General features: G+C 34.9%; 3 protein-coding genes across 8 annotated transcripts; 2 read left to right on the forward strand and 1 right to left on the reverse strand.

The window, feature by feature from the left end:
• Positions 1-5,396: 5,396 nt before the first annotated feature.
• On the reverse strand, positions 5,397-6,510 carry LOC109007851 (dehydration-responsive element-binding protein 3-like). The gene has a single exon (XM_018987715.2). The coding sequence runs from the start codon at positions 6,239-6,241 to the stop codon at positions 5,543-5,545; it is 699 nt and encodes a 232-aa protein (XP_018843260.2). The 5' UTR covers positions 6,242-6,510; the 3' UTR covers positions 5,397-5,542.
• A 6,703-nt stretch (positions 6,511-13,213) lies between these two features.
• LOC109007850 lies at positions 13,214-17,034 on the forward strand. Its single transcript, XM_018987714.2, has 9 exons — positions 13,214-13,457; positions 13,969-14,045; positions 14,450-14,678; positions 14,808-14,962; positions 15,103-15,148; positions 15,234-15,325; positions 15,502-15,598; positions 16,281-16,337; positions 16,502-17,034. Exons 1-9 carry the CDS (start codon positions 13,308-13,310, stop codon positions 16,664-16,666), a joined length of 1,068 nt encoding a protein of 355 aa, XP_018843259.1. The 5' UTR covers positions 13,214-13,307; the 3' UTR covers positions 16,667-17,034.
• Positions 17,035-18,201: 1,167 nt separating this feature from the next.
• LOC109007849 lies at positions 18,202-24,255 on the forward strand. 6 transcript variants are annotated; one of them, XM_018987708.2, is made up of 14 exons: positions 18,202-18,406; positions 18,914-19,328; positions 19,624-19,715; positions 20,467-20,625; positions 20,791-21,127; positions 21,421-21,539; positions 21,625-21,697; positions 21,771-21,994; positions 22,086-22,142; positions 22,233-22,404; positions 22,723-22,848; positions 22,934-23,104; positions 23,792-23,851; positions 23,934-24,255. In XM_018987708.2, exons 1-14 carry the CDS (start codon positions 18,210-18,212, stop codon positions 24,048-24,050), a joined length of 2,319 nt encoding a protein of 772 aa, XP_018843253.1. In that variant the 5' UTR covers positions 18,202-18,209; the 3' UTR covers positions 24,051-24,255. The 6 variants fall into 6 exon arrangements, with proteins under 6 accessions (XP_018843253.1, XP_018843256.1, XP_018843254.1 ...); XM_018987711.2 differs by having other exon boundaries at positions 22,726-22,848; XM_018987709.2 differs by having other exon boundaries at positions 22,236-22,404.
• Positions 24,256-25,158: the final 903 nt, after the last annotated feature.

Below are 25,158 nucleotides of genomic sequence, written 5' to 3' on the forward strand. Positions count from 1 at the left end.
GAATCAAATAACTGGAGGACTTCATACTATTTTAGAAGAAGAAGAGTTAGAGTCTGCAACCAAGGTTGAAGGTCTAAAGCCTCTGAAGATTGATGAAAATTTTGAGTTCAAAGATTGAATGGAAGAGATCCAAAAGGTTTACAAGAGCTACTCGGACAAAATCTGAAAAGTGGATTTGGGAGAAATAGTCGAAATGGGTTTGAGAGAAATCTGTTAATCATGAAATCCAGTGTCGATTTGTGGTTTCTGTAAGAAATAGGCTTAGGTTATCTTCTAATAAATAATTATATTTATGGATTTGAAGGAGAAGTTAAAGGGGGTAGAAAAGTGCTTAGATCCTCAACTATGGCATGCCTACGCCAGTGGAATGGTGCGAATGCCCTCGGTCAACGCCAAGGTCTTCTACTTCCCTCAGGGGCACGCCGAGCATGCCTGCGAAAATGTCGATTTCTGGAGCTGCCCGAGGTTTGTGCCGTTTATTCCTTGCAGAGTTTGTGCTGCGAAATACATGGCCGATCTTGAGACCAATGAGGTTTTCGCCAAGATGAGACTGATTCCAGTGAATGCCAATGAGCCAGACTTTGAAGATGATGGGATTGGAGGGATTAATGGGTCAGAAGCGCATGAAAAACCAACCTTCTTTGCAAAGACCCTAACTCAATCGGATGCAAACAATGGTGGGGGTTTTTCTATTCTACAGTACTGTGCGGAGACGATCTTTTCACGGCTGGATTACTCGGCGGATCCCCCTTCAGACGATCTTTTCGCGACTAGAACTCCTTGGCTGAAGATAAGAAGCACAAATCACCGAAGAAAATTAGAGGAAGAAGATGCGAAGTGGAGAAGTGAAACAGGAATGGAATCTGCACTCTGTTTTTGTTTTTTTGTTTGTTTTTAAATTAACAGTACCTGCCACGTCATCAACCGATTGCACGCCGACTATAGTTGGCGACTGTATATAGCAGAATTGAATTAAAAAGGTTTCTGTACTATCCTAATTATTATATATATAGAGTATTACTACATATATTTATAATTTTTTTATATTTTTATTTATAATACTTATTTTTTTAAAATTCAAAATAGTTTCATGATTTTCAGTATATCAATAACTGACATGTGGAGAAATAAACTTTTTTGCAAATTTTTCTAAAGTACATTTAATATTTTTCATATATATATATATATATTATATAGGCAATGATACATTGACAATATTGGTTAATAAAATATATTTTTTAAATTCAAACACATTAAAATAAAATAAAGAAGTCCAAAAAATTGGACTGATCACCACCGACAAACAGACTTGAAATAATGGAAAATGATGGATGATGGATATTTACTATAAGCTGGTATTTACTATTTGGGGTCTATCCGAAGTTGATCTAGGATATAATTTTAAGGAACATGATGGATGCAGGATATTTGGCGCAGGGATTGCGCACGAAAAGCTGGCGAATCTAGTGGAAAATAATGCAGTGCGTTTCATTAGGATGGATGTGGTGCGTTTCATACTGTGCGTTTCACTCACTCTTCCATTTTCGGTTTCCTTCTTTCATCTCCCTCATCGATTCTCCTCCATCGTCTCTCCTATTTATTGGCTCTGTCACTCTGATTGCCACAAATGGTGATTTGTTCTTCCTCAAGTGCTTCTTCTTAGGCAAAGCCATTGTCACCAGAGAAGACGACAGGGAAGGTGCGGATAACACTTCGGGAAACTTTAATTTTTTGTTGTATCTTTTTGAGACAAGTACAAATGTTTGATTAGGTTCAAGTATTTTTGTATCACATCCTTTGAGAATCGCTTTGTTCTTAAGCCTTGTGAGATTTGGTGGTCTTGTAGCTTGCTTTCAGCTTTTCTCAAACTGTTTGCTCTCTTGAATGGTGAGCTGCTTGGAGTTTCATCTACCCCGAGCTTCACTGTGAAAAAGGTCTTGCTTTCTTGCTTGTTCTGCTTCTGGGTGTCCATGGAAAAGCTTTTAGACTTTGTTTTCTCTGTTTTTGATGTTGGCATTGACTCTGACTTTGGCCTCTTGAACATAAGAACTTGGAATCTGGGAGAAGATTTTAACAGAGCGATCATTGAGGCTTGGAGCTCGGCTCAATTGGGAGGATTTTTCTTCTAGAAATAGGATCATTAGGAGACAGAGAGAGGGTTGGCTCCAAGGAGTTGAAGCCGACTTTTTTGGCCGAGTTGCGGTGGCGTTCTTTGCAGACTCGAGCATGGTTTTGTTTTCTTTGTGATTGTTTGTTTTTGGGTCAGCATCAGTTTTGTGTTTCTTGCCATCAGAATCATAAACAATATTTTCCAAGTCGAAGAAAGAGTACTCTTCTTCCTCTCAAGTTCATCAACTTTTTTCATAGGATGATTAAGAAACGCAATAATGGTTAAGAGATTGGTGGTGGTGGTAGTTTAGAGCTTCCATTGATAGGAGGGGAGAGAAAAGGCTTTTCGTATTTTCTTTCATCTTCCATTTTCTTTTTTATCTCTTTAGTTATATATAGTTGACATGGCAGGTGTGCACAATTCCTGTGCCAAGTCCCCTGCCCGTAGCAGAAATGTAATTTTAAACACAAAGATGTGATTCTGTTCATATAATATGATCTTAATTAATAATAAAAAAGAGTAGAGAAATTGTCCATTGAATTGCATCAATGACATGATGATTGGTGAAAACTTGAGCTTGGCACAGCTTATGTCAGCTTGGTGACAATGCTCTGTTTAATAATCAATAACTTCCTAAAAACAGCCCAAAATTAGCCTATTTCTAATTGACTTCTGCTAATTATTTGTTAAGACCTTGTTTCTTTAGCTAAAGTTTATATTTTTTTTTTATTTGACAATCAGCCCAAAGCCAATTTTATAATCATCTGATCATCGAGCAAGTGATTTCATGTTGTCCAAACACGTGCAGTTATGCTTTTGAATACAGATAATTATGATAGGTTCCTATCATCTCTTTATTACTCTACAATATATTTGAAATTTTTATTTTTTTTATTATTCTCTTTTAAATATTGTTTTAACTAACATCTTTAATTATTAAAAAGGAATTAAAAAATATACAATTTTATTAATAGTCATTTTCTTAACTATTAAGTAAAAGATAAAAAAATAGTAAAAGAATAGCAGAAAGTAATAAGGGTATCAATATTATCCTTTGAATCCAGATAATCACTAATCAATACATCTAGTAGTTAGAGTACTGAGAATGTTGATCTAAAGCTTTTCTTTTCCGAGTTGTTTGAGTACTTAGGCAATTAACCTTTTCTTTATTGAGTTAGTACAAACTACCAAGCTTTTCGAGAAAAGATGACGTACTAATAAAAAGAGAGGAAATAAGACAATATTTGAGTAAGTAGATTAGAACGATGACTTCATGATTTGGTCGCTGATCATCAGTAAGTAGTATAGACAAACCCAAACCCAAACCCAAACCCAAATCAAAGTGAAAGTATAGATCATATATACATGAATTGGTCCTACAATATTTATTATTATCCTTTTTTGAATTAAATAAATATTGCAGGGTCTAGTACTTTGATCACGCGTTTGTTTCTCTCCCTTCCTCTTCTTGAAATCTTCAGATTCGAATAAGATCAATTTAAAGAGATTTACATGATCAAGAGGCATTAATTGAAACATGTTAGCGTAAATTCTTGGAAAGTTGCAAGCATTGGCTAATTAATTTCCTACGGCTTAATTTATAAATAGTGAAATGCTCATTCCGCGATCAAATTCTTGGAATTAAGGTCACTGAGTACTTTCCCATGTCGTACTCTATCTTTTTGCAGAAACTCCAGCAAGTACACTGAACTTTTCATTGATTTTGCAGGATCATCAATGGGGTTTAACTTACACACAACCTTCTTAACTTATTACCAGTTGAAAAAATTAATATGGCTCGAATTAGTTAGTTCTTGATCAAGAGGAAAACAGTATACTTTACTTAATTTTCAGATTTATATCTAGTCTGTAAATAATTTCTTTTTTGAGATGTGGGAATTCCAGATGGCGTCAGAAGTTCTTGTTATGTTTCGTTTGGTTATACGAGGTATTTTGTTAAAAATTAAATAATTTATTATATTTTATATGTGAATTTGAAAAAATTATAATGATTATATGAGATAAGATGAGATGAAATAATTTTATTTTATATAATCAAACCAGTCCAAATGGTTCGTTATTTCTGTCTCTCCATTTGGCTTCCACTTATAAAATGCTGCATCTCATTCAATTTTGTTTGCATATATGATGTCGTCGTCGTATGAATTCATAACATAATTTGAAAACCATGCAACGGTACATCATACATGAATTAAAAAAAATAACATTCGTGATCATTTGTTTAACCATTTTTCATTATCTTTTCAATTTAATATTAAATGGTTGATACGATAACATAACTGATTGCTAATAGAATGATGAATAACATTAATAGTCAAGCAAAATAGAATAAAACAAATTATAGAAAGGAATAAACCAAGAACCGAAATTCAGCCTTAGAACACAAAAGGAGGTGGAGATAATGTAAAAGTAAGATGAAGCCAAGAAAAGAGACTGTGAGGACAAAGATGATGATTCTCATAATTATGGCTATATGTGGAGATGATTGCACCACTGGAACACCCAATTGAAAGTGGTATGGTGATAGCACGATGAACAATAATTGGGTTGCACAAAAGGGTCTATATGTATGTATGTATGTATGTATGTGTACATACATACATACATATATATCATTTCAAAGAATTAGTGGTGGGATGGGAAACATGGGCCCTCATAGGCAATGGCAAGTCAACATTAATTGGAACCTTGAATCTGATTGAGATTATAAACAAACATAAGGTTAGCTGGTTTGTTTTTGTAGATGAGAAGAGATGAGATGAAAGTTGAAAATTAAATAAAATATTATTAAAATATATTTTTTTAATATTATTTTTATTTTAAAATTTGTAAAAGTTGAATTGTTTATTTTATTTTATATAGAAATTTAAAAAAATTATAATAATTAGATGAAATAAGATGAGATAGGTTAAGAAGTTTTGAGAAAACGAGTCCTTTATCCAATATCAGTACTTGGGACATCACCTGATGCATAGTGCTTGCAGGAGGACACAGACCAAAACCATCTGAATCATGTATTAGGAAAAGCATCCGTGCATGAATACTGTTTATTTTCCAACAACAAAGTTGCAAAATCTTTTGCCCTTTCTTTTGGAAAGGAGTAAAGGTAAAGAAGGAAGAAAATCTTGAACAGAAATTACCAATCAAATTAGGGGGCAAGAACAAGATGGAACCATTGAAGACTTGAAGTAAACATCAATGCAGGCCTTTTTTTTTTTTAATTATCTATTATTAAATTTCAAAAGAATATTCCAACTAATTAGAAGAAGAAGATAAATAATTCTTTTAAATGTGTGGATTTATTATATATTACAATCGACGTGATGATCGAGTTAAGAAAAGTAGCTAATAATTTGTAAAAAAGAAAAACAAAATGAAAGGCACACCACACCACACCAACTTAATTAGCCATTAATCGCACACCAGACCTTCGAAGTTGTCCGGAACCAAACTCTCCAACGCCAGAATCTGATCACAGAAATCCCAACAAAGTTCAGCTCCCTCTAGCCCCAACGCCGGATCATACACCCACCCATCAACCGAGTCAACCAGTATGAAGTCTGTACGTGACTCGGTAGAGTCAAAACTCCCTTCTATATTCGGCAACTCCACAATCTCACTCAGCTCCTCGGATTCTGAACTCTCTGACGACGACGATGACGATGACAATGACGAGGAGCACTCTGAATCAAACTGGACCATGGCTGCGGCTTTAGTTGCGGCGGCCTGAATGTCTTCCGGTCTCGATGATAGCGGTCGAGGCAGGTCATGAGAAAGATGGGGAAAGTTCAACACAGCCGAGTTACCTTTGATGCTCAGGGCAGCTACGTCGTGCGCTCGTGCGGCCATTTCAGGGGTGGCAAACGTGCCGAGCCAAATACGGGATTTCTTGCGGGGCTCGCGGATTTCGGACACCCACTTGCCCCAGCTCCGCATTCGGACGCCCCGGTAGACCGGGTGTTTGCTACAGTATCTGGGTCTTTTTGGTGCTCCCTGCTCTGGGGATTGGGGATTAGGTATTTTGGAAGAGTTGGAAGAAGAGGGGGTGGACGGCGAAGCTTTGAGTGAGACGCTGTTGCTTGCAGATTCTGAGTTGTTCGTTTCCGCCATTGTAGGAAAGACCTGGTTTGACGATTCTTTTGAGAACCATACGATACACAATACTGACGGGGCTAGATGTGTGTGTATATATATATACACACACTGATGTCACCCTGCAAAAAGCTCGAGAGCGAAAGAGAGAGGGATAGAGAGAAGGAGAGTGATGGTTAGGGGGTCGCTGCAAGAAAAAAAAGAGGGATGAACAGTTGATAATATGCTCCTACAAAAGCGAACTCTGATGTTTTTGTTCTCTCTCGATGAAAAACAGAGAATTTAGCTTCAAGACTCCATCTCAAAATATCAAATTTTTTTACGGGAAAAAATAATTATAAAAGAAGACCTTATTTATATATTGATATGAAAAATAAAAATAATACGCCAAACATAAAATGACATATTTGCCAGTTTTATAGGTAGAATTTTGATAGGGATCAGTCATTGTAGTGGTGTGCAATTTTGCACACCCTATGTGGCAATCTGGTTTTTTTTTTTCTCTTCTTAAAACACATCCTCGCAGCCCCTACCCCTCTCCTTCCCGTTTCTCTATTTTCACACGTGTCCCCGTTGCAGCCCAGACCCGCCGCCGTCGATTGGGCCTCCCACCACCACCACCAAGCCCTTCCTTCTCCCTGTTGCAACCCAGATCCCTCACACACACGCCCTCTCTCTCTACATAGTTTCCCCACGTCGCGGCTCACATTCCGGCACCTACAACCGCACGTCGTTGCCCACAAGCACGCCGGACCTCCACCCATCGGCCATACCCTCCTTCCCTAGCCCACACTGATCTTCCTCTCTCCCTCACATGCCCTCTCCCTCACGGCCAAATCTGCACCTCCACCACCATACTGCCACCTCAATAGTTGACGGCACCACCAGCTCTGCTGTAGCCTCCCCATGACCACCTCTTTCAAATCTCGTAAAGATGGGCAACACAGGGGGATGTAGAAGATAATGGGTGACGTGGGGGTGGGGGGGGGGAGGGGGAGGGGGAGAGGATGGGCAACGCAGTGGTGGGGATGGGGGTGGGGCGAGAGGATGGGCGACATACGGGGGGGCCTTGGGTGACACGGGTGGCGGGGTTGAGAGGAGGTGATGGGCAAGGGGGGAGGATCGGCGATGGGCGACGCGGGAGGAAAGATGAAGTAAAAATAATTTGAAATATGTGAAATGAGAGAAAAAGTGAATTTTTTTGTAGAAAATTTTTGGTCATTTCATTTAAAATTAAGTAAGGTGTGTTTTGGCTGATGTCAATATTTTTTCTTATATGCATATCAAGATAAAATAAAAAGAAAAATAAAAAGGAGTACGAGGCTTTTCATACGGAGAGATTGGAACGTGTAGGCTGCAATGTGGGGTCCATGGAAGAATGGGTCATCTGTAGTATAGTCGGGCCCACTTAGCAAAGAGCAACGTTCAATAAATAAGTTTCTCTGTAACCTCGTTAGGCCACGTTTGAAGTTTCCCTTCTTGTGTCCGTTAAGGGTCGGTTTCCTTTTGCCCGTTATTTTTTGGCTCAAAAGTCCAAACCTCATTTTCGTCGTACGCGTATAATGATTCTAGAATATGCGGATTTTTTTTTTCCTTTCCCACTTTGGTCGCTATTTAAAATTTAAAAATATTTTTAAACAATATTCTATCATATTAAATAGATAAGTGTTATATACATAAAGAGAATATAAACAAATAAACCTATAAATTTATGTGATTTCATGTGATCCGTTATATTTATTTTATAATAAAAATAATTTTACAATCTGACGTATTGTATTAAGCTACATTAATTTGTAAGTTTATTTTTGTATAATCTGTTTATGGTTAAAGTAGGGTACGTTTGGATCCTAAACTCATCTCAACTCATCTTATCTAATCATTACAATTTTTTCAAATTCCAACACAAAATATAATAAACAATTCAACTTTTTCAAATCCTAAAATAATAATAATATTAAAAAATAATAGTCTAATAATATTTTATTCAATTTTCAACTCACATCTCAACTCAACTTAACTCAATTCAACATCCAAACGCAACCTAATTCTCTATTAAATATCTTATTCATTTATTGTTGACATTATCATAATTGAATCTATATGCATTTAAGTTAATTAATTTTTTTTTGAATGACTTTATTTTATACTTTATGTAAATATGGATGACGAAGATTATGAAAAAAAACAATAATGGTTTAATCTTACAAATTGCATAGAAGAGCATGATTTGATAAAGGTTTAATTTTTTATATTAAACAAGTAAGGCGCAAAGTAAAATTTTGAATATTCGAAAGATGCTTATTTTTTTAGTAGGATTAATAAGTAGGTTTAGGATCTTTCAAAATAAAATAAATAAAGAGTTAGTAATTATGGAAGAAAAAATATATTCTCAAATTGGTGTGTAGATTCTAAAGCACATCTAGTAAAATGCTAATTGCATGACATAATTTGATTTAAAATCTAATTTTTAAAATTTAAATCTTATAAATTAATTCTTACTACTCCTTTTTATACAAGGAGTGTGAGAGATTTCGAACCTAAGTTTTTTATTTGCAGAACCAAATCATATGTTATCATGTCATTAAACTCTTGGATGATATGTTCTTCTTACCAACTTGAGAATATAATAATTTTATGAAATATTACGTAAGAAATGATTATCGATACCAAGTGTTAGATTAATTTCTTAGTGCTACTTACGCTCTACCAAGTTCTACTAAGTGTTAGTTTTAATATTGCAGTTTATAATGCTATTTATGCTCTACTTTATTGCAGTTTATACAAGTTTATCAATGAAGTTTAATATTTCAGAGGAAAAAGGCAGTAAAAGAAATTCAATACAGTCAAATTATAGTCTACGTGGGACTTTGCGTATAAAAATTAGTCTATTTTGGATTTACCTCTTCACCACCACCCCCCAAATTTGGTACGGACAAGATCCTTTGATTCACAGGGGCTCACGTCCCAAGAACAAAAAGGAAGTCGCGCGTGTGTGTGTGGCTTTTTTGTTGGACGTTGCTGCGTTCACAGACGATTTCGCTGCCGTTCAGTTATTTTTTTTTTTATTTTTTTTTCACTTTCACCATTTTTTAAAACTATTTGAATATTTAAAAAAAATTGCATATTCATTTAAAAATATTTACTTAATCATTAACTAAAAATAAATAAATAGAATCTCGGTGGACACCATCGATGACTACCTTATGTGGAAAAAGCATTTTCTTTTTTTGTTTTGTTCGGTCTCGATTGTATTTATAAAGAATAATGGTAGGTTTATTACTTTTTATCATTTGTTTATTATTATTATTTTTTTTTTTATGGTTAAGGAAGTGACTATTAATGAAATTGTATATTTCTTTAATTTTTTTTTAATGATTAAGGATGTTAAAAAAATAATTGAAAGAAAATAAAAAATAAAAATTTCAAATAAATTATAAAATAGTAAACGAGTGGCAAGAGGTAATAAGCCTATCATTATTGAGTGATGATACACCTACAATTTTTTTACAACTCATTTTATAATCAACCAATACAATCGTGCCATTTCATTAAAAAAAAGTTCAAATTTACAAAACTACCATCAATTTCATATAGAGTTGTAAAATAGATGCAGGAGAGTTGTAAGAGAATCATTTTCCAACATATAAATGAAATGACAATGCTAGGGTGCACTCCAAATATGCACACTAATACGAATGATTTTCTTAAACATCTTTAATCATCAAGAAAAAATAAAAAATAAAATACAAATTCACTATTAGATACTTTATTAATCATTAAGAAAAAAAACTAAAATATATGAGTAGCACACTTGGTGAGCATAGTTGAGAGTCATAGTATCATTTCTTAAATGAAATGATATTTATAATCATGATGTCACACGTATCTTTTAAAAATAATAATAAATATAAAATTTACATAAAAAAAAAAATAATTTTTTTATAATAAACTCACTTATTTTTCAAAATAAATATACGACGTTTACGCAACTCATTACTATATATAGTATTATTACTCGAGATAAAAATGATATCAGTTTACGGGTCTAATTGATTTTAAGCATTCTATAAAGTAAACACTAGCCCAAGCACTTTGGATTGCAAAAATGGTCCAAAATGGCATCATCCGCTACCAAAGCAGAAAGAGAAACACACTTTATAATAGTTGAGCACTACTTTTAACGGCTACAAAGTTCTGGGTCTCCACTATTAAGTTATTGCTTTTAATCATCAAGTTCGGATAAGAATTTGCATAGAACTTAATCCTTACTTATTATACCAACTATAAACAGCATTAATTATTACCATTAAGCTTATAAAAAAAAATTATATTTAGTAGTAAATATTATTTCATCATTCATCGTTGATTTAATTGGTAAGAGTCGTAAGACCCATAACATTTGTAATTTGTAACAAGGGTCGACTGGGCCAAGCCGGGCCCAACCTAATCCTACATCCATGAGGTGAACAAAAATTGTTGCCCGCCGCGTTTGAAACGATAAAGTCTTTAGCCCATAAAGGATATGGTCCAATAAGCGCACTAGTTATGGGCCATAAAAGGTTAATGGACCTAGAGAATTCTTCTTCGATCGAAAATCATGCACATAACTATGCAAATATCTGGTTTTTTTTTTTTTTTTTTTTATTATTCACTCAAAGCATGTTGAGTAGAACAAAAAAATGGCATTGAATTCGATTATGGGGCATTGATGAAGATTTGTGGTGGAAGTGTTGAATATATATCGATATAGATGATTTTCAAAGCACTCTTAAGTACTTGGCATTGATCTTTACTTGGAAGTAACAAATTTTGGTTCCCAAACATCAAGGATTTCAAGTCATTGGGTCCTTTCTTTTTTTAAAAATGCTAAATGTATTTAAGAAATATTTACAAAAAACTTATTTCTTTACATGACATGTTAGTTATTGATATGCTGAAAATCATGAAATTCAAAATTTCAAACTTATTTCGAAAAACAAAAACTAACAAAATGAGTATTGCAAATAAAATTGTAAGTATATATATCACTATTCTTATTTTTTTATTCATTGGGTCGTTAGAAAAGGACAGAGCAATTCCCTTTTGTTTATACACATTTGTCATGCAAATGTCTGTTTCTTGAATTTGGTCCACGATGCCAAACACTAGAAAAGGTGTAATATTGAGGATGATTCATCATATATAGAGATCAACCCAATGTTGAAAGAATTTGAATAGGAATATGCCTTGTGTTTATAAAATCCACGACCCAACAAGCTACCCTATACACAATTGATTTGCCTTTTCATTGATTTTATATATTGAAATAGTAGATCAGTATAGAAAATGCTCTACATCGTCGACACGACAACAACTAATACGTAAGAGAAGTTTAAAAATTTAAATCAAAGTAATGTTATATACAGTTATGAAGTATGCAAGTGTTTTGCAGTTATTTTAAAAAAAGAGTAAGGTTTATTATTAAAAAATTAATTTTTTTTCCATGTGAATTATGTATTTATTTACTTTTTTGAAAATGAATGCACAATTTTTATACACTCACAATTATAACTATCAATCTTCTTTAAAATTAACATGTTAACAGAATAATTAACAATAGCTTTCAAATAGATTTTTTATAATAATTAAATTCCATTTATGACGAGCACTCCAATTCAACCAAATTTTGTGCAAACAGACGAGTCAAGATGGCAATTAATACATGAGTTGGACTCATGATGACATCCATTTTTCGTTTTTAATAAATTCGTTCTCAAAATGGAGTGGGATTGAAGCAAAGTAGTTTTGCTAGTGAGTTTGCTCACCTAATGTAACATGTCTTTGGACAACTACAACTATCATATCTAAAACGCAGCTGCCCATAATTATTTCTTCAAAACTTTTTTTATGTGTTCAAGATGGTCAACCCAGAGCCGCCAGCAGCAGCCACCTAATACGATGGCATAGTGGTTGGTCATGCACCCCCCACATTAAAAAGCCTTCGATTTGGTTATTCATAGATATCATTCAAAATCATGCCTACGTTCCATTATAATTATTATGAAAATAATAATTTTATTTGAAAGTCTGTACACCATACATAATTCATGTGTTATAATTTGATTAGAAAGATAAATTTTAAAATTTAAATTTTACAAATTAAATCAAAAGTCTTTCATATATTTTTTTCATATATTTTTCGAATGAAGTATGTGAGGTTTATACATTTTAAAATTATATATAATATTACTTAATTATTGTTATTATTATTTTTATATATTAACATGATACGAGGAAATTACTTAATTTTTGCCTTAAGTGGGATTTATAAGTGCTCTTCACGTCCTTGTTGAAATGGAATGATTATATTCCCCTATTAAAATATTCCAAACCGCCCCACCATGCAAAGAATGCTACTTCTGAATTTAAGAAAACGTGTGAGTGATTATATAACATAAAAATGTGTGGGAAATAATCTTTTGATGGTTTTGAAGATCCTCACAAATTTGGCCTGAAAATGAGCAGTCTTTGGGGCAATGGTTCTGTTGTATGACCGTGTCATGCACTTATGCCATTAACCTCATCCGTTCCGATTAAATTTAAAAAATTTAGAACATTTTTTAGAAAAAAATGGAGAGAGAATTTATAGAAAGAGAATTTTTATAAAAATAAATTTATAAATTAATATAATTTTATATCTATTTTATAATAATAATAGTTTTATAATCTAACATATAATTTCAAATCACGTAAATTTATAAAATTATTTTTTTAAATATGTTTGTTGTTAAAACATTTAAATATGATTTCCCAGCCTAGGCTACGTATTGTTTTTCTTTACAAATTTGATTTGATTATATTATTTAAAAACTAAGGAATTTTAGAAGAAAATTGATTTTGATTCATGTGATGTCGTATTTTTTAATTCGTAATATGAAAAACTAAAAAAATACAAGCAAAGAGACACGTGTCGGGGCATATAAATTCGCACAGTGAGGGGAGCCCAACCCATAACTGATAACACACGATAAACGTAGACTGGGAGTTAAAAAGCTGCCCATCCAACCAGCAAACTCCGTTCGGAGGCTCTCTTTCGTTCAAAATGGGCGTACCGGCGAGTGCTGAAACGTATCGTATCGGGCTGGACGAGTCTTATCGGCCACTCCCTTCTCTCTACTTGGCCTTCTTGTCGATTTGGTTCGTCTCTGCTTGTTCTTGGACAATGAACACCTACAAAAACCGCCACTTTCAGGTCCTTTTCTTCGAAATTCTGTTGAAAACTTGTCTAGTTTTACTGTATTTTTTTTATTATATATGAATTTTGAGTGTTCGATGAATTTGGATTCGTTTTCTTTTTTGTTTCTGAAGGTTTTTCTGTCTGTTTCTTAGAACATAGAGACGAATAATATTTTGATCCACTAGTTTTGCGGTGTTTTTATTCTATTTACGGTATTTTGTTTGCATAAATGCAATAGCCACCGTAATGAAGCCAAATAACGAAGTCGTGCTAGGTTAAGTGTGGAATTCTGTTGTCTAAGGTCCCAGTCAATGAATTCTTATGCTTAAAGATATTTAATTTATAGGTTCTCAACCCAATGGGGCTATGAACCAACAAATATCCTGATTTTGGTTTGTATCTTGTATTTTAGTTTTGAGGAGTTTTTCAGATTAATCGCTTGGAAATCTATGCTTTTATTGGATTTTGAAGCTATTACTGGTTTAATGTAATTTTTCCATTTTGTGATGTTGTCATACTAGAGCAGACGAATAATTTGCAGTGGTTGCTCGCTTCTGTTCCGTTGATTAAAGCACTGCAACTCACCCTGTCTTTCCTCTTCTGGTATGTATATGATTTTAGTTATATATGTAGACCCGTGGTTTTTTATCCTTCTTTTCTTTTATTTTATTTTGTTTTTTTTTTTTCAAGGCCCTAAGGGAATGGATAAAAGATCAAGATTTATAATGAATCATAATAAGTGGTTGTTATATGGAAGACGATGAGAAAGTTTCTGAAGTACATGTAATTTGTGAGGCGCATACTTTAGGCAGCCTCTATGAGTCTATAGCATATTTTAGTCTGCAAGAATTATAAATATTATGGGTATGAAGGGTAAGGTGATGCATAGTTTATGTTTGGTTATTCGATGACTTGGAATGGCCCTTGGATTAGTTGGGACTTTGTTCTCGGACACCCAGTGACAATAAGAAAAACAATCTCAACATCTCAATGCATTGATCTTGCAGGTATTCTTGCTTCAATCTTCAGGTATGCTCTCTATGGATGTCATTCGGGGTCTACGTAACTGCCGTGCTCTTTCAGACAGCTTGTTTCGTGTCCTTTTTGCTCATTTCTCATGGTTACTGCATCATGTGTGAGCGTCTTTCTGTTACTGAGCGCCGTACTACTGCTGCACTTGGTTGTGTCTTTTACTTGACTCTTGTTGGTTACAGAGCTTCTGTACCTTTCTTCACAGTGAGTTTCTTGGTTGGTTAATCCATAATGTTCCTATATTGTCAGCATCTGCTAACTAAGGCTGATTTTCAGTGAGTATCTAGTTTTTCATCCAAGATACTAATTGCTTTCTAACTCATCATGGCACAGGTGCTTCTGCTTCTTAATTATCTTGTATCATTCTATGTGATTTTCCACCATATATCACAAAATCTGTCTGTATTAAGGGAACAATTGAGTTTCATAGAGGATGAGGATGTTCAGACAATGCATGATGCAGTTTATACAAAGTACACAATGTTCAAGTAAGTACTGAAGATACAAAAGAAAAGAAAAGAAAAGCTATACCCATTTTGTGTTTCAAGGTAACAAGTCACCTGTTTCCAAGAGAATAGTATATATTTTAAACTTGAAGTGCTGTTTTTTTTTTCCTGTTTTTATACAGAAAATTTCAGGGCGTGATGCAGATAGTAGCTATTGCAGAAACTGTGGTATGTTTGTATTGATTTGACTTTCAAATTACAGTTGTATTCTAGATATGTGAGGACATACCTTGAGAAGCATTTTTTTCTTCAGATACACATGAACCTGGATGACTCATCAGAAACTTACTGGCTTCGCTTGCTAGTTCGAGAATGGGCACAATTCTGCATCTTTATGTATATTGGGTATGTATGAATTTCTTGATATTGTGAATATTTGCTCAATAGGGAACTTGCCAATTCTTAGTGATTTATGAGCTTATGGATCATATCACATTGATTCCGGGAAACTCCTTTATTTGCTTGTACTCGAGCCATATGAGTTTTGTGACTGTTAATTTATCTTTTCCTGTTTCCTACAGGTGGACTTTCAGGTCACAAGACATGACACCACGTTTCTCTGTTATGCCAACTTTGAAGTCTAAAAGGGAGAATGTGGTCCCTCCCATCTACAGTATCGTAAGTAATTTTTTGGAGTTGAGCACTCCAAGAAGCTTAGGTTCCAGACTAGTGGGCAAGTGGCTTCCCCATTGAGATCATTTGATCTTAATCACATATTAATCATTCAATATAATCCTTTGAAGTCAATTCATAATTGTTACTTCATTCAGGGTAAAACCAATATTATTTTTGTAGGCAGTGTATAATCAATAACGGGACTTCAAACAATCAATACTGGCTATAAGTTCCAATATATATACATATATATATATGTATGTATGTATGTATGTATGCACAAAAGTGATATATCTAAATCACCCTTTTTTCTTTCAAAAAAGATAAAACTTCGGGTACTTCATTGAAAAGATAATAACATGCTTCAAAGAAACACAGTAGCTTAATTTCCATTTTGCAAGATATGCTGCAGGCATGTTGGCAATTGTCGAGTACAGTTTATATTGAATACACACAACAACATTGCGTTTCTCACTCAGCTCTGTGATAACATTATCATGTCAGAGATTGATCCACACTTTCGTTTCAGTATTATATTACGTCAGCATTTCCATCTACCCTACATATTATATGCTTTCACATGCTAGTACTATGTCATAAAATATCCAAAAACCCACACCCACCAAGGCAGGGTAAAATCCCAGGGATCAAGGATCCATCAATCATTTGAGTCATGTTGCTGCAGGAACTGGATGCGGCAACTTTCAGAGATTTTAGCAGACATCGATGGCACATTGGGGTGGTAAGTGGTGCAAACCCAGGAATCCTAATTTGGATGATAAATCTTAAGTTTTCACAACATTACTTTCCTTTTAAAGGTTCATCTTGGGTGAGATTCATGTGTATATGCATCATTTAAAACTTGAACCGTCATGTGCACTAAGATTCATTTTTGTGCTCATGTAGCCGACTTCTCCTTCCTGCGAAGGCTCTAAAGATGCGATTCTGGTAATAATTCAACCCCCACATGCATATAGGCTGACAACGCCTGACGTATCTTCTCCAAGCTCATCCAGTATTGCGACTTCTTCGACAGATTCCAATACCAGTTCATTTTCATGCAATATATAACAAACAAAACTGTCTGTAGAATAGATCTAGTTCATAGCAGCAGCTAGCGGATTCCTGCTTAATTGAAGTTGCGACAGGCTCTGCAGGCTGCAGCAGTTTTTATTCATACTTCAAAGCTATACACGGTTTTTCTGTTTACACAAATCCGAAAAAGGGCTTCAATTGGTGAGAGTTGAAGTCCATCAATCAATCTTATTTATGTACTGAGCAGGCGAACAATCTTTTATTTCTTTTTTGAAGGCATGTATCGATCAATCTTAATTGTATATTCTCTTTTCTAGGTGTTGGTAGTTACCATTTTGTATGCCTGCCTCTTTGAGATGTATCCTTCATTATAATGCGATTGAGATAATATTGCTTTGATCCAATTTACATTTTTCAGGCAGTAATTTGGTGGCTTCAACTCATACCATCACCAATCCTTATAAAAAAACTGGGCCTACTAAGTTTTTTCTGTAATTTTTTTTGTAGATTAAGCATTATTTTATTTGTAATCTCAACAATCATTAGTAAATCAAGGGTTTATTAAGCTGTCGCAACCATGAAATATTCTCACTAGTAGATTGATAAAACTAGTACTCTTCATTTTTGTTTTGCCTGCCGAACGTCATATTTACTTTTGGACAATGCCAACAATTTGATAGTCCCGTTTGGATTCAGAAAGTGTTTCATTTTATCTCATTATTACAATTTTTTAAAATTTTTATACAAAATATAATAAATAATTTAATTTTTTTAAATTTTAAAATAATAATAATATTAAAAAATAATATTTTAATAATATTTTATTCAATTCATCTAAAATTATTTTATCTTATTTTATCTCATCTCTCAATCCAAACGAATCGAAGAGTAGCACGGTTTTCACCATTATCATGAACAGGATAAAAAATCACGAATTACAACAATCTTAAAAAACGAGCCTACACCCTTAACTTGTTTAACTATTTCAAATAATTACCATTCCCAAACCATAATCTTTTACATATTAGTAACCAAATGTAGATCCTATTAATAATTTACAAGGATTTCTCCCATGTAAGATCCATCTGATGCTCCAGTCCCAAACACGTAAACATACTCAAACTAGCACCTCTTTAATACGAAGAACTCATTTCACAACTTCTTCAATCTTCAGTTGCTGTACTAACTCTAACCGCATTAAGAATATCCGGTCTAGTGCAAATCATAGCAAACAAAAAGAAGATAAATTTTCAGTTTTTTAATTAATCAGATCTATACCATGTTAAAGTATTTAAACTTACTATATATGAAGAGGAAATACTTAATTAATCATTAATTTATTGCCAAGAATTATTTTTTAAAAAAAAGAAAAATTCTATATACATAAAAATTGATATGCATCCAACCCAAAAGCCTAATCTCTGTAGAAGGGAAGTTAACCATCGGTGGACTCTAGAACAAGAGCTATGTAAGTGTATTATTTATCTTATTTTTTTGACTGATTTATAAACGTTAAGAGCCACAGTTCCCAACAGTCCAAAAGCTTCAAAAGCAAAGCGGCTGGCGGGAGATGAACCCAATGACACAGATATACACGATGATGTCCATGTTAGGAAAAAAGGAAAACTTTTTTGCAATCTTATCTCTGTCTGCGAGCCTCGATGGCTACGCTCAAACCTCTCCATTTAATAGCCCACATTTCCTTCTCTTTCCACTTTCTTCTTTTTCCATGGCTTCCCAGTTGTCTTCGCAAATTCTACAGCTTTCTTGCTACTCGTAAGTCGTAAGCTCTGTCTGTTTTATTTTTGTCGCGCCGCGCCGCGGGGGGGGGGGGAATAGCTTACAATTTCAACTAGCTGCCTGTGATCTGAACTTTTGTTGTGGAAAACGTACTTTTAGGAACATTAAATTTGTATTCTAATTTTCGTTCCATAAAAAGGGCATATTAATTCATTAAAAGTTTATACCGATCGTCGGTGATCAATTAAAGAATTAAATGTTATTTGCATGTTTATCAGCTGCTTGATATTATTCTTCTGGAGATTTTAGACCCTCAAGTACTTCATGACCCGAGTAAGAAATTATGTAGCAGGAACTGATCTGTTCATGTGTTGGGAATCAAAATTATAGGACTCTTTGTTTCTTCTTCCTTTCAGTTTCATTCATTTTCTGACTATAGATGAAGCAGAAGACCCATTAACATAATACTTGCAATTGTTTCACAGTTTCCTTCCCCATTTTTACCTATGATAAGTTAATCGTTTCCTTAACTTTTTGTGACAGACAATCAGTTGGACTAGACAGTAGAGGAAGGGCTACGGCAAATGCATCACACCCATTATGTTTCGATGCCAAGGATCAAGGAATTTATGGCCTTCCAAAGAAAAACTCCACAGTCGGATATTTTTCTAGATATTATACTTCATCGCGATGGATTTCCTCACGGGTGTTATCATCTATGGCTTCTTCTACTCATTCTGGTCAAACTAGTTGGGAGAATGGTGCTCCTGTTGCTAAATTTCAAAGCCGTGAGATGGAATTTAATCGGGTTAATTGTCTTGTGTGGGTATTGCATGAATCTGCTAGGAGCTTTTCCCATGCGGTTGAGAACCTTCGGTTGTCAGGAACTGGTCCAGCCCTTGCAATGGCATGGGTTGGGAAGGATGTCCATGACTGGCATAAACGTATTGCTTATCAGGTCTGCCTAGAAGTGTATCGTTTTATATCCTTCAGTAAATAAAATGGACATTTTGAATGGTCTCAAAGATAATTTAGTTTTCGTTGCCAATATCACGCTCATCCAACTGGTTATTCAAATGTGGTATTTATCCGTCTGGTAGACTTAACATTTGTGTGTTTTTTCATTTGCTTGGCTGTCCTCTGCCTTGAGCAGCAATAAGAACAACTAATTTAGTGGAGGTGAAACATCCTTATTAATTTATTAGATTTTATGGAAATTGGAACATGAATCATCGACTGGCATGGCTGCACAGGTAGTAGTTTACGTTTTGATGAAAATGGCGGTTGAAGTGGAGATCTTGCTTTCTAGTGATCGTCACAACGACACTTCTCCAGTTAGAGAGATGTAAGTATGCAATGCCTTACCGAAACTCAATGTTGCAGTAGTTTAATTGATGAAACTTGAATCTCCTAATCTATTAACTGCTCTGCCATTTCGAAGACTGTTTAAGACCAAAAGTGATCGATAAACCTGTGCAGTACCTTCACTGACGTTTTGGCTTTAAATTTCCATAATTTAGATAGGTTAATTCTACATTACAGCATCTGGAAATCATGTCAAATTAAATGTTTAAACTTTGCTCTAGAAGCTAGCTATGTCTATGGCTGAGCATTATGGTTTCTTTCTCTATTCTGAGTATTCTCCATCTAATATTGGGTTATGCCTTTGAGGGTTGTGGATTTGTTGGGTTGTTGGACAAAGTTGCAAGGCTGTCAACAAGTGGCAGCAGTGTGGAAGATGAGTCCGTTGTGCATTATGTGGTGTATTTGGACGGAAAGGAATGCGAGGTGCTTTGAAGATACGGAACGGACAATGACCGAGTTGAAGAATTTTTTTCTCCACACACTAATGTGTTGGTTTTCCACTATTGTTTTGCATGGGGACAATATTCATGATTTCTTGTCTTTAATTTATCGTTCTTAGAATGTATTTAGGAGCACTCATGTATACTTCCTGTGTACAAGGGTTATACCTTTTTCATTCATATATATAATATCTATCTTTTATTGATCAAAAAAAAAATTCTCCATCTAATAGACATATACTGATGACAGAAGTGTCCTAGTTTTGAATTTTTGTTTCTTAATTTGATCAGTTTGTCCCCCAAAGTAAACTTAGTTGGGGAGCATATTGAAAGTCAGTTGAGCATGAGGCAATCGGGATTGGAAGAATGGTTTAAAGAGGTTGAACTGCCACGTATTGCCGGATTTTTTCTTCCTTTGTTGAAGAGCTGGTCAATGGAATATGCGGGAAGGTTTGCTAAAAAAATCCTCTGCTTTAGCATAATGTTTCACCCTTTTTACAATGTTCTGCCCTATCCTCACTTCCTATGCTGATGAATTCCAGAGCATATTTTTGTTCACTTCGATTTTGATTCACTCTTCATTTACGTATCTAGCCTAAGCAAACAAATATTCAGTGGTGTTGCAGGGATCATTGTGGCAATAAGTTGTTGTGCTGCAATAGGGAAATTGGGTTCTAAGTGCACTTGCTGTCCCTTGTTTACATTGTCAATCGAGGATGTATTGGTGCAGCTCATGGATCTTTCACACAGTCTCGTTTCAGTGGACAAATTACATCACTTGGCCACTGAAGCAGGATTTGAACTGGACTTTCTGACCCATTTTGGTACAAAGGTTTTCTCTGGCAACACAAGTGAAGAGCTGGAATTCTGGATTGGATTGGCTCAGAAAAAACTCTCAGTGGCATTCCACAAAGACAATGCATTTTCAGGCAGGCAAATTTTTCACGACAAGGTGAATTCCTGAAATAATGTAGTTTTGTTGAAGGAACACATCGTTCTTTTTTTATGAGTAAATTGATGGAAGACATGGTTCTTTGTGAGCTCTATAGACATGTAAAACACTTTCATCATTCCAAATCCAAATCCTCTGTTTTGTTACTATGTTTACACATGTTATATTAAAACTCTGTATCATGTTCCTCACTCTCGTATTTAGTCAGACTTTTGATGTGCTTGAATTTCTCTCAAGTTGAGTTCCTGTACCTTCACATTAAATAGTTAGTTTGTCGATGTAAAATTTGACAGGTTCAAGCAGATAGTTTGGCTACTTTAGGGCTCTTTGCATATCTTGGAAAGAGGACTAGAATATTCTTGTCAGGAATGGGCATTAATGATCTTGATGACCATATCAAAGACTTCCTGAGGTACGTGATTTTACTTTTTCATTACGTTCTAAAAATCTGGTCCTTAAAATTGGGACACTTAGGAGGTCCAGTGCTTTGCCTGCAGCTACTTGGAATGCGGAAGCCTTTTCATTTTCCCGGAGCTGTCTTCTATTTTAGTGTATCAGCTCTTCATGGAGGTCAGCATTTTTTCTGCTTGCGTTGAAGATGCAAAGTACGAATCATCCTAATGCTTACAGATTATCTTTACAGGTAGTAACTGATGAGATTGGATGGCTTGATTTTTATGCTTCATTTGCTTGCATAGGCAATCAAGAGAGGAGAAGGTCCAAACATTGTACAATCCAAGCAGAGAAAGAGATTATTCTAACTACAGTATTTACCGTATGCTATGATGTTTTCTCTGGGTTTGCTCATTTCAGCCGTTCCACACTAAAGCCCTTAGATGCAGATTTGCTAGAATTCTTGCTTCGAAGGTAGCATACACCATCTCCTCTTTCATTTCAGAGTTTTATTTGTTGGAATTTCTGTCTCTACTGAGAGAGATCCTGCTGTCAACTTTTTCAGTCAAAGCCTGCTAACTATTTGTTTGGAGGACTACTGGGCTGCTTATGATAAATCAGGGTATGTCACTGGTGGATTCTTTCATTTAGCTATTGTTGACACTACCTTAGAAAGGAAGGAACTTATTATGCTTGTGTTTATTTTCATTAGCAGTGAACTGATAAAGTTTTCGGAAACAGTTGCCTCTGACCCCACATCATTTGCACGATCCAAGGGGACTATTAAGTTCTCTATAGTCTCAGAAGCACAACAAAATTCTCGCAACTTTATGGCACATGAATGTCCAGAGAATAGCTCTCAACATGGATCGGGACAGAAAATGGTATGGCTATCAGATGACAACATCTCTTTGTAAGATTGTCAAGTTGGATGAACTAAAAAATTGGATAATAACTCAACATTGACTGAGGCAAAAAGGCGTGGCACATATGATAACAACTGTCATAACATCTTTCATGTAGCAACCCTTAACATGGATCTAGAATAAATAACATATTACTGTTATCTGCATTAGAACAACACCCCCCTTCCCCCACCAAAAAAAAAAAAAATTTGTCTGTTTTTTTGTTTGTTATATGTTGTGTTTTATAACTACTGGCATTGTTGTGTTATAACTACTGGCATTGTTTGCCTCTTATAGCAGGCCACCAGACTAGCTAGGATATCTACGACAACCTTTGTGGAGGGGACACCTGCTACTAAGTCAATTCCTCGGCATGAGAGTTTAATTAGGAAATACAGTGTCAAGTTGGCATCTACAAGTTCTGTAAGACCAACAGTCTCCTTCTGGTAAATGGGCAGAATTATCATAAAATTTAGATGCTAATGCTGGAAACTCGATTGTTTTAAAGGATATATGGATGGGTACGCAGTTACTTTTCACAGACTTTATGGTTGCTCTGGAGCTACTCCTAAATCAATTGCGAGGTCACAGGGTCACAGAGAGGGAAACAAAGAAGTTAAAAAGAACTCTAAATGATATAGCATCACTCATCCCAGTTACAATTCTAATGCTACTTCCTGTAAGCACTGATTGAATGCTTTTTCTTTCAATAATCCCTTGTTTTATCACTGGCTAAAGAAAGTAGCTACTTATTGATGAAAAACTGGAAAAACCGAAATCTCTTATATATACTTGCTTACACACACACACACACACACACACACACACACACACACATACACACCAATTGCAGGGGGCAAACAAGCTCTGCCAAGTTAGAAAGTATATAGGGGATGTTTAGAAAACTTTTCAGAAGAACCTGATCATCTTTACATGCCAAGTCATTTCATGTCCCCTTTGTTTAGCTTTTACCCGGTGGAAGTCAATGAGACCAACTACAGTAGTCCTCATTGTCCATGGTATGAAGACTAAGAGTGAAGAGTGAGGGGAACATTTATCCTGATAGAGAAGGCTCATTTTAGGAATTAGTTTATTATTATCACATTTTTGTGTTTCTCTTGGTTCACCCCTTCTAAAAGATGAAAGTACCCCAAGTAAATAATTAAACCTGAATTAAAAGGCCAACAATTTATGTGCCCTTTTATCATGTAAGTATGACATGCGATTCATACCCCTAAAACTGTAATGTAATTAGGTTCACACTATCCAACTTTTGCTTATCTTGCTATGACTATTTTATTCTATTACTCCCAAGTGATCCCTAAAAGATCTGATTAATTTTCCCTTCCTTCCTTTCCACATCTAGGTATCTGCTATAGGTCATGCAGCTATGCTAGCGGCAATCAAAAAGTACATGCCATACTTGGTAAATTCTTGCTTGCCTTCCCGTGGGTTTGCCGTTTTCCCCTTGCTATTCTGCTAATCCTGCTTTCTTACACTGCATTTAGATCCCTTCTCCATATTCTTCCGAGCGGTTGGATGTCATGAAACAACTAAAGAGAACTAAAAAGATGGAAGTTCAGTCATGGAGCACCCTTGAAGACACATCCTCTAAAATATCTTGAAGATAACCATTTCGTGCAATCTGTTGTCTAAATGTTGTCTCTCTTCTGTGAATTATTACAATGTAACCTTGGGGGGCAATTGGTGCTTTGGTGGATGCAAACGCATACAGATTACAGTGAGACAAACAATGTAATCTAGTCTTGTGAGGATCCATAACTTAATAAATGTATTCACTGTCGACCTTTGGTTGCATGCAAATGAAGTTTGGGGATGCATCAGAAACCATATGTGGTTTTCCATTTTGATTGGCATTACTCTAAACTTGATGTGAATGTTACTTAGATCAAAGCGTTTCCACTGAATTTCATTAAAAGTGTATTTTAAGAATATCATGTGTTGGTATATCATACAATATAAAGAATCTTTTAATAGTATGAATGTTTGTAGTTTAATTGTTGAAACAAAATAGGGTCTTCAAAACAAAAAATAGTGAGAAAAATTGCTCCAAGGTGCGTTATAATGTTGCTTTTCATAAGACAATATTCGTCTCCATCAATAACGGTATGCACACGAGTTACAAGTAAATTTGTCTCCAATATACAATGAAGCTCAGAACAAGTTAGTTTGTCTAACTGCATTATGTACACACGAAATTAGATCCTGAATATTCTTAGATTTTACTATTCAACCAAGATATTTGAAATCTGTTTTCTACAAAATAAACAGATCCTAATAAATTGTTTTGAAGAAATGAAAACTTTTGAGAGAGAGAATATTGAAATTTCTTTCTAGGACTTAAATTTGTAAGCCAATAGCTCTATTTATAAATAATCAAAGGATGCGAATGAAAAGTTGTAACTTTTTCATTATTTTCAAATATGTTCAGAATAGGTATATGTATTACACATGTTGCGAACCAACATATAAGTTGTCCAACGGTCATGCTGCTTCCCTACCATCCTTCTCACACGGATTCAAATCCCAATAAGTGCGACTTCCATTTTAATTGCAAACCGCAATTGCTCCCATGCCCCTTGGGCTGGCTGGGTTGTGCGCCCTTGTGCTAGCTGTGCTGCCCACGCCCAGGCCCGTGGTAAAGGCTCGTCCTTTCTACAAATAATTAAAATCCTATTTGACAGAGGCGTGACTCGAACTGAGCCACTTACC

Source organism: Juglans regia, chromosome 12 (assembly GCF_001411555.2).
Source record: "Juglans regia cultivar Chandler chromosome 12, Walnut 2.0, whole genome shotgun sequence".
Lineage (NCBI taxonomy): Eukaryota > Viridiplantae > Streptophyta > Magnoliopsida > Fagales > Juglandaceae > Juglans > Juglans regia.